General features: G+C 35.5%; 1 protein-coding gene across 2 annotated transcripts; it reads left to right on the top strand.

Annotated features, from left to right (window-relative positions):
* Nucleotides 1-34: 34 nt before the first annotated feature.
* Nucleotides 35-8,560, top strand: LOC110737357 (vacuolar protein sorting-associated protein 36-like). Of its 2 annotated transcripts, none has more exons than XM_021917708.1 (9): nucleotides 35-2,583; nucleotides 3,333-3,536; nucleotides 5,930-6,023; nucleotides 6,164-6,221; nucleotides 6,306-6,375; nucleotides 6,805-6,940; nucleotides 7,021-7,105; nucleotides 7,950-8,003; nucleotides 8,144-8,560. In XM_021917708.1, coding segments are annotated over exons 1-9 (1,302 nt in total). In that variant the 5' UTR covers nucleotides 35-1,983; the 3' UTR covers nucleotides 8,145-8,560. The 2 variants fall into 2 exon arrangements, with proteins under 2 accessions (XP_021773400.1, XP_021773399.1); XM_021917707.1 differs by having other exon boundaries at nucleotides 7,950-8,027.
* The last annotated feature ends 781 nt before the right edge of the window (nucleotides 8,561-9,341 follow it).

Below are 9,341 nucleotides of genomic sequence, written 5' to 3'. Positions count from 1 at the left end.
GGATCCTCCTTGGAACTTCCGGATTTTTTGGGCGGAAGTTCCAGGTTCCGTAATTAAAAAAAAAAATCACCTGCTCGCCGTCGTCGCCGCCGCCTCCACCGCTGCCTCCACTGCCGCCAAAATTCCTCCCTCCGAATGTCAGCCATATTCGCCTCGAATCACCCATCTATTTTGTATTTTTGATGATTGTTGTTTTTTTTTTTTTAAAATGAACAAAAAAATTTGGAATTTTTTTTTTTTTTTTTTTTTTTTTCAGATTTAGAGTGTTTTAGAGAGTTAGAGAGAGAAGTAAGAAAGTGAGAAATGTTGGTCGGGAAGTGGAAAAAACTGTATTTAAATGTTAGGGGTAAAATTGGAATTTCAAGTCAAAATGGGAGCGTTACCCGGTAAAATGGGAGCGACGAATAACAACCCCCTTTGAAAGTTCTTGAAAACTTGTATCTAAATCTGAGTTGAGATCAATTTGGAAGAGTAGAATAGTAAGGTTGAAGATTTGGATTATTTTGGGATTGTGATGAGTTTTGAGATTTTATTGGGGTTTTTTTTTTCCTATTGCATTTTGAAATATTCATCTCAACATAATTTGTTTTTTATAAGAGAGTAATATTCATTTTCATAGAAGTTGTTTCAAAATATTGACCTCATTTTATAGAAAAAAATAAAATAGAGCCTTATGTGATAGGAAAAATGGAAAAGAAAAATCCAACCTTCATTTTATTCCTCAAAAATCCAACATTTATACCCCACCTTCTCCTATAGATCCATTTGACCTCTAACTTGTTAAACTGGTTAAATTTATTTATTTATTTATTTTAAATTCTTTCACTCCTCTTTCTCTCTCCTATCTCCTAAAAACTGAAACAATAGAACCACCACGCACCTCCGTCGCCACCACCACCGCTGCCACCATTTACCCCACCCTACCAAAATCCAGAACCGAAACCCTTCTCCCACTCCTACCTATGCTCGAAACCACAAGCCCAGACTCAATTAAACCTTCGATTTGCTTTGACTGTGGGGCTGCCACCACCGATTTGCTTCGATTAAACCACAACATCAGTTAATTGTTGTTGTTGTCGGCGAGTTGATGTTGTTGGTGAAGGGAAATTGGTGGGCTGAACTTCTGAAGTGTGTGGTTGTGTTGCTGGTGTCGTGTGGTGGCGAGCAAGGTGGATGTGGATTGGTGATTGGGGGGAACTTTGTAGCGTGAGGTTGGAGTTGGAGGGCGGTGCGGTTGTGATTGCGGTTGTTGCGGGCTGCTGAAACGGAGATTGGAAATGGAGGTAGGGGCCGCTTGGTGGCGGGAGGAGTGTAGTGGGTTTTCCAGTGGAGAGGAGATTGGGGTTGCCGGGTTCTGGTGGCTGGTGGGCGGTGGGGATGTGGTGGTCAAGGAAGGACGGTGGGCGGGTTTCTGATTTTTTTTTGTTTTTTTGTTTTATTTTTAAATTATTTTGTTTAATGGATCTATATGGTGGTCAAGGAAAGACGGTGGGCGGTGGGGATGTGGTGGTCATCAACATGTAATGGATCTATATGAGAAAGTGGGGTATAAAGGTTGGATTTTTGAGGAATAAAATGAAGGTTGGATTTTTAGGAGGAAAAAGTGCAAATGTTGGATTTTTCTTTTCCATTTTTCCCATGTGATATTAGACGAGTCTTCAAATTTACATGATAAAATTAAACGAGCACAAGTTGAATAGTAGTTTAACGAATTTAGTGAATAACAAGTACAAGTCGAGCACGAGCCATGTTTTTGGAGCATGAGTCGAGAACATATTATCTCATGATTGACTCGCTTGATTAGCATCAATTGCGGTCAAGCAATCAAGCATTAGGTTCACTCTAAACCCAAACCATCAATTCCTAGTTATAGAAATTACCCAAAAAAAAAAAAAAAAAAAAAAAAAAAGAGAGTCAATGATCAAATAAAACCTCCATCCACCGAAAAGAAGTTAAGAATTCCCCTCTTGACTCATCCCAGCAATGGCCGGGAAATGGTTACCAGTGGCGAATCTAACATCAAGCAAAAGACCAATCCTCACCGGCGACGAAGTAGAATGCTTCTACCTTTCGAGCATCGATATTGAACCCGACTTCACAACCCACCCAACTCTCTCCCCTTACACTTCCGGCATCCTCAGATTCCTCACTCTCACCACTCACCGCCTCATCTGGATTTCTCCATCCTCCGACACCGCTTCAATCTCCCTCTCTCATATCACTCACATTTACCCCCCTAAAAAATCCCTAAAATCTATGCTATCTATTTCCAGTCCAAGGGTTAAATTTGACTATTCACACCCTTCAATGGGGTCAATTGCGGTGACGCTGGTGATGAGGGGGAAATCGGATAACCATGAGTTGTTTTATGAGAAGTTTTGGGCAGCGTGGAAGGGTAGAGCGTGGGAGAGTTCTGGTGCTGTGGCGGCAGCCGAGGCGGGGGCAGGGGCGGGGGAGGGGAGTAGTGTGGCGATTCGGGTGCCAGTTGTGGGTGTTGCGGGGATATTGAGGAAAGAGCAGGAGATGTGGGAGAGTACTGATAAGACTTTGCAGGATGCTTTTCAGGATTTGAATGCTCTAATGGTATACTTAATTTCATGTTTTAATTCCCTTTTGTCTAATTTTTATTCTTTTATTGGTGTTTAATTGTTATTGATGAAATAAATTAAAATTGTTTTAGAAATACATTGATCAATGTACATGTACCCATCTGAAAAACAATTGATGGGTAGTTTTTTTTATAAGGTTTTGTTTTGTATGTGAATTTATGAGTAAACAATAGGGAAGAATAATGAGCAAATATGCATAGGAAATACATTGATCAAAATACCCAATTAAAAGTAATTGATGGGTAGTTTTTTTTTTTAAGAATTTGTAGTATTATGATTTATGAGTTGATTATAGGGAAGAATAATGAACAATAATGAATAAGAAATACATTGATCCTTGATCAAAGTACCCATCTGAAAAGTGATTGATGGTTAGTTTCCTAAGAATTTGTAGTCGTATGAGTTAATTATAGGGAAGAATAACAGAATAATGAACAAGAATGCATAGGAATCTTATGATTTAAAAGCTTGGTTGTACCCTTTGTTATTCAATTTGAGTGCCCATTATGGGTATGTACCCAAGTGTTGAATTTGGCTTATTAAGAAGATTTTCCATGTATATGGTTTAAAATGAAGTGGGAAATACCTTTGTTATAGCATTTGACAATATTACTTCTGAGTAACTTAGTGTGTCACTCAGAAGGGGTTAAGATTGGGTAAGAGTGCACAGAATTGATTTTTTGATGTAGTTTGACTTGTTGGCTTAATTCTTGAGTTTTGCAGAGTAAAGCGAGAGAGATGGTAAAGTTAGCCGAGAGAATGAGGCAAAAGCTTTTGGCAGGGTCAACTAGTCAATCTAGTAATGCAAGTGATGAGGAGATGAGCTCCAAAGAAGATGTGCAAGAATTGTTGCTCAGTGTTGGTATCATATCGCCAGTGACAAAGGAATCTGCTGGGGCATTGTATCATCAGCAGTTGTCTCGCCAGGTTGTCATCTTTTGAATTAGAGATAAACCTTATATGATGATGTCACTTTGATCTTAATTATATAGACTGGCTGTCTTTGTGTGCCTGCAGTATTCATTTTATGTTGGTTGATAAGAGTTTGGATCCTTGCATCAGTTGCATGCATGTTTAGTTATCATAACTTTGATGGAAAAAATCGAAACTGTAAAGTGGCTTGGGAAATTAATCATTTTATTTTCACTCTAATGAATTTGGAAACTTTGCAATATGTCAAGATTGCTTTAATGTAGTTTATCAAAACAGAAAAAAGATTTTGCTTAATTGTAGCCGAGAATAACTCTGTGCATGAATCCAGCATGTTTTAACGATATGAAAGAGTCCTGTAGATTATTATATCACGCTTAGCAGAGTCATATTGACGAATATTTGCCAATTATTTTCTCAATTTTTAGTGGTCTTTGTTATGTAAGTGTTTCCATGTGCTATAAGACTTCTCTTGAAACTAAAACTTGTTAGTTTTACTGCTGACTTGGTGAATCTAACAGTATGATATGAGGGCAAGCTTGATAATATTGATGACTCTTTTTAGTTGCTATGAAGCTTCAAAACTTATAGAAAAGGCAAACTCAAACTAATCACGGTTCACATCCACGTAGGTAATTGTTCTCATGTACACTTAGAGCTAGGTGTATCCACTGGTATTATTGTTGCTCATTTTGAAATACTTTTTGCTCATTTGGTGCCATTCAAATGAGCAATGAGTAAAAAGTAGCCTTGAGCACACCTAGCTCTATGTATATGGGGATTCCTGAATATTTTAGGGTAAACCAGTGCCCCTCAGCTCTTGTAGTATGATGATTTTCCCAATAAAGTGCTATCTTAGAAATGATCTACAGTCTCAAGAATTTGTCCTAAATTTGGGGTCTTCTCGTTTGATTTCCCTTGATTGTTTTTGTCCTCCCTTTTGTACACAGTTTTCATTCCTATTGCACCCAATGACCCAAATGTCTGACTTTCAGTAGGTTATCTCAGTCATTTGCCTGTTACAAGAATAAAAGAAAGCATGACTTTTGATGGAGATTAGGAAAGGCCACAAAGCAGAGATGCAACTTAGAATGGTGGTAAACATAAAAAACTAAAAGAAAGGAGAAGACAAACAGAAGTGACATTGAGAGTTTATGCACAAAAGAGACGGTTATGAGGATTAAGAAGAGGAGGAGCATATCAGTGGCAGGGAATTTCCTACGCAATGTGCCCAAAAAAAAAAAAAAAAAAAAAAAAACCCTGAAACAACCTACATTTCTATGCTCATCTATGTATAATCATATAAGACTAAGAAATGCAAGGAAGAAAACTTTTTGGGACACCTTATTGCCTCAACAATTTGTAGAGATTGTACAATATTCTTGAGGCTTCCATTTTGTCTGGCTGCTTAACATGGTATCTTTAGGTTTTTATGGCCAAGCTGTATCAGTGTTTGGTTCCATTATCTGATTATCTTTGCCAATTCTTGATTTTGGAAATGGAAGTCTTAGATCATGCATTGAGACTCTCCTTTTTTGTTACTTTCTGATTCATCTCCCTCTTAGGTATCAAGCACTGCACAATTTTAATCATTGAAGTACTTGTTCAGAGTATAGGTTTGTATTGATTGATATCCTCTGATGGAGTCCTAGCAGCTGTCGGAAACTTTATTACATAATACTTTTGTAGCTGAGTAAAATTTGACTGGCTTTTGATTCTGGTCTCATTCTTGCCTGAGGCTTTAGGAGCTATCTAGATTGCTGTTATTGAGCGAGATAGCTGACTTTAAATCATGATTAATGCTTTCTGGAACTTGTGCAATGTGGAGAAACTATTGCTGTTTTCTTGTGAATGACAAAAATTGACCAGTGAGAGATATACTGCCTTTTGAGCAGACAAAGAACTAGAACTTATTTCAACGGATCAAACTTGTAATTGTTCTAGCGTCATCTGAAAGAAGTTGGCTTTTCAGCTGAATCCAGCCTTACACATACACCTGAATTGAACATAAGGTTCTTTTTATTGTATCATCCTTCCTTGGGAAGTAGAGTGAATCCAAGTGTGCAAGAAGAAAAACAAGAATATACTAGGGATAATGCAAATGTGCAGTACTTTATGTTTCTGTAAATACAATTATCAGGAAATTATGAAGATTTCTCCCTATCATATTGAAATACAATTATCAGGAAATTACATCTTTCCGCAATTGATTTGTGATCAAGAGAGTGTATAACTGTATATAATGGATATTAAGGTTTTTATTTCGTTATATTTCCTTAATCTAGAGGTATTTGGAGCGACAATTCTTAAAGGAATGTTATTATTAATAATTTTTTGTAAGGAACGTTATATTGCCTTTTTTTTTTTTCCTTATGTTTGTTTTCTTGTAGTTAGCAGACTTTGCCAGGGTTCCATTGGAGAGAGCTGGAGGAATGATTAATCTTATTGATGTATATTGCCTTTTCAATCGTGCTCGTGGCACAGGTCAGATTTCAAATAATTGTTTGTTTGTTTATTTTATTTTGGAATTCCTTTATCCTCTACATTCTGGAAGATTGTTATAACAAGTATTTTTTAACATTGTGTAACTTTGGTGATAAGAAACATTTTGTTTTACACCGCAGAGTTGATTTCACCTGATGATTTATTGCAAGCATGTACTCTTTGGGAGAAGCTCGATGTGTAAGGACAATATAATGCTAACATCAGAATTCTTGACTCGTAGATGTTCAGATTTTCAAATTGAATAATATTTTGTTATGACAGTCCTATAATGCTGCGGAAGTTTGATAGTGGTGTTATGGTCATTCAAAGCAAGTCCCAAAGTGATGAAGAGGTAATTTCCTCTCTTGTTTTCTCACGTGTTTATTAAATTTGGAAAATAAACTACCTTATAAAAACACGTTTTTTTGAAAAAATACTTTAATCCAACCAAAGGTAGCTTCTTACGACATATTTTTTTCTTTTAAAGGTCCTTAAATAATTTTTTTTATTAGGTAGATTTTCATGAAAGCATATCTTAATAAGATAGTTCTTGACAAATTTTTCTATAAGTTATTTATGGATATATACTTGGATACATCTCTCGATAGAATTTTGTTGCATACTTCATATTACTTTTCCTGTCCATATTAGCTTTGATGGATATTCCTAGGTGATTGCAGTATTTTTTTCCTGATCAAGTACAATTTTTTACTACATTTGTTTATAAATGCCTTGGATCAAGAAGTTCCAGTCGCTCATAGAACACATTTTCTGGATACAGGTTTTTGGTAGAATCAGAACACTTGTACTGAAAACTGAAGCCCTCCGAGTTGGTATAAGTGCAAGCGATGCTGCAATGACTCTTGAGATAGCCCCAGCTATGGCCAAGGAGCATCTTCTTGCTGCTGAAAGTAAAGGTATGCTCTTGCAGTCTTGCCAAAAATTCAGGCATTGTGTTTGATCTATTTTGGTATTAACCTTTCAATACCATTGTCAGGTCTACTTTGCAGGGATACTAGTCCAGATGGCTTCAGATTTTTTGTTAATCTTTTTCCAGAGATCAATTTGGATGACATGTACCTGTAAGACAACTCTTTAAATTTCCCATTTGGATGTTTAATTTTTAGTCTTCATACACCTTATGATGCTGAGTTTGTGGCTCTTGTGTAATATTTTGAAATTAATATTCTTAGTCTTATTGAGGGTGAATTTATGAATGTTAAACTTAATTATGAACATAAATATTTGTAGAGTTTAGACCACTAATTTATTGAACTCTATAAATATTTGTAGGGTTTAGACCACTAATTATTGAACTCTATCTTGGGAGGATTGTTTTCAAGATGACCCTCACTTCAGTGTTTCAGAGTTGCCTTTATGGCTCAGATCCTCCCTTTTTCATCTAGAAATAACTATCATTTTCACTTCTAGGGTCAGGACTATGCAGTATATTTCTTGTGAAACTTTGAAGTTTAGAGTTCAAAATCTCTGATTACAGGTTCTTTCCCCTAAAGAAACTCTGGGTTAATTCCTGTAAAGTTGTTACTGCTCGACCAAAAATGATACTGCAGCTTTTTTCCCTCTTCTGAATGACTTTATGGGAAAGAAATGAGGACTTTTATAGTAGGGACTAGGGAGTAGTGACCAATTAGGATAGGAAAACTCCTCTTTTGCATGTGACCCTTGAGTACTAAGATGTTAATTTTTTAGTCATGGCCTCTTCTTCTTTGCAAAGGATTTCTTTTGTTGATGATTAAGTTTGCAGGGGCAAATGATTTTCTTTTATATCGTTAAAAATTGCCACGTATTAATAGGACATATGACGGAGACAGTTACATGTGGATTTATATTATGTGACTTTAATATAAGGTGATCCATGGGCGTGGTATGATTATTTCTGATATGCATCACGTCTCTTATCTGCAGGGTGAATGAAAGTGGGATTTATGCTTCCTGGGTTGCTGCTGTCGGAGAATCATAGTAAGATGGCTTAAACATTCAAATGTATGCTTTAGTGCTGTAGATTCCTGTATGTTGTTGGTATCTTTTTTTTTTCTTTGCTCTGTGATGAATACTCAATCATTCTTACTCTGAGATTGCAAATCTGCGTGATATAACAGGTCAATAATCTTTGCAATCAAGTATAAATAACCCATGTGATGCATAACATCTTTACACGGAGTTGTTGATAACCTGAGAACGGCGAGAAGTGTACCAAGGATACGTCTTATGTAACATAAATTCATTGATGTAACCTTGTTATAAGTTGCAGAATTCTTGGGGTTCTGTAATATTTCCATTGTAAGAAATTCAAATTAGGTTTTTGTTTTGTTGGCCTCCTCCTTTAATATCTTCCAAGTGGTCAAGATTTGTCGACAACAGCAATAGTTGTGCAGTAGAAATAGAAAAGAGAAAAGAAGCAAGTTTAACAAGTACTCGCTTGTATAAACAACAATTATATCCTTGTGCATGGATTTCATTTTACTTCATCCGTTATTTTAGATGCATCACTTTTTATAGATAAAAGTTTCAATTTAGATGCATTTTATTTCTTTCATATCACATGCCACACATGGTCCTCTTTATTTGTACTCTCTGTCTCTTTATACTCCAAATATTGACTAGGAGTTCATAATATCAAAAATGATTTATTAAGAAAAATGGGGAAGTACAAATGAAATCAAGACACTGTTAGGTATTCATTTATGTGATCAAGATAATGTGAAAAAGAAAAACAGAACCATTACTATTTTTATTGTGAAAAAAAATATACGAAGTACATAATTTTACCCTTTGTTAGCTCAATCATCAATTGCATTCAAATTTATTTCATACTTTGTATATAAATTTGATATGCATTAATTTGTCAAAATCACTATTTCCCTAGTTTGATGGTTTGATATAGATAAATATGATTATAAGTGCTTTTGGCCATTTTTAGTTTTTTCCAAGGTTTTGTGTAATCTGTCATTGTTTTGCATATATTTAGCCATGGAAACAATTAAAATGATTTGTATGAAGTTAATAAAAAATTTTCAAAAAAAATTAAACGTATTTTAATATGAATACCACTTCCTTGTCTCTTCTCTCACACAATTAAGATGGAAACATAAAAATATATGAAGTATTATAGTGGTCTGCAAAATAAAATTAAACCATGTTCAGATTGTTCACTTCACCTTATTTTTGTAGAACTATTTTCTTAAGGTGAAGTGAACTCGGTCTTAGGGCCTGTTCATATTTACTTAATTTCATTTCAATTCAGTTCAGTTCAGCTCCAATTAGTTTAGTTCAGTTTAGCTCATTTCAACTCCTAAT

Source organism: Chenopodium quinoa, unplaced genomic scaffold (assembly GCF_001683475.1).
Source record: "Chenopodium quinoa cultivar QQ74 unplaced genomic scaffold, ASM168347v1, whole genome shotgun sequence".
Lineage (NCBI taxonomy): Eukaryota > Viridiplantae > Streptophyta > Magnoliopsida > Caryophyllales > Amaranthaceae > Chenopodium > Chenopodium quinoa.
The sequence above is the reverse complement of the archived record's forward strand: the minus strand, read 5'-3'. Positions and strand labels throughout refer to the sequence as shown.

Bases quoted from the DNA above. Each gene is read 5' to 3' on its own strand.
- LOC110737357 (XM_021917708.1), top strand. From the start codon at position 1,984: ATGGCCGGGAAATGGTTACCAGTGGCGAATCTAACATCAAGCAAAAGA. The intron at 3,537-5,929 runs GTTGTCATCTTT...GTTTTCTTGTAG, and splicing joins ATCAGCAGTTGTCTCGCCAG to TTAGCAGACTTTGCCAGGGT. The intron at 6,222-6,305 runs GTAAGGACAATA...TTGTTATGACAG, and splicing joins CTTTGGGAGAAGCTCGATGT to TCCTATAATGCTGCGGAAGT.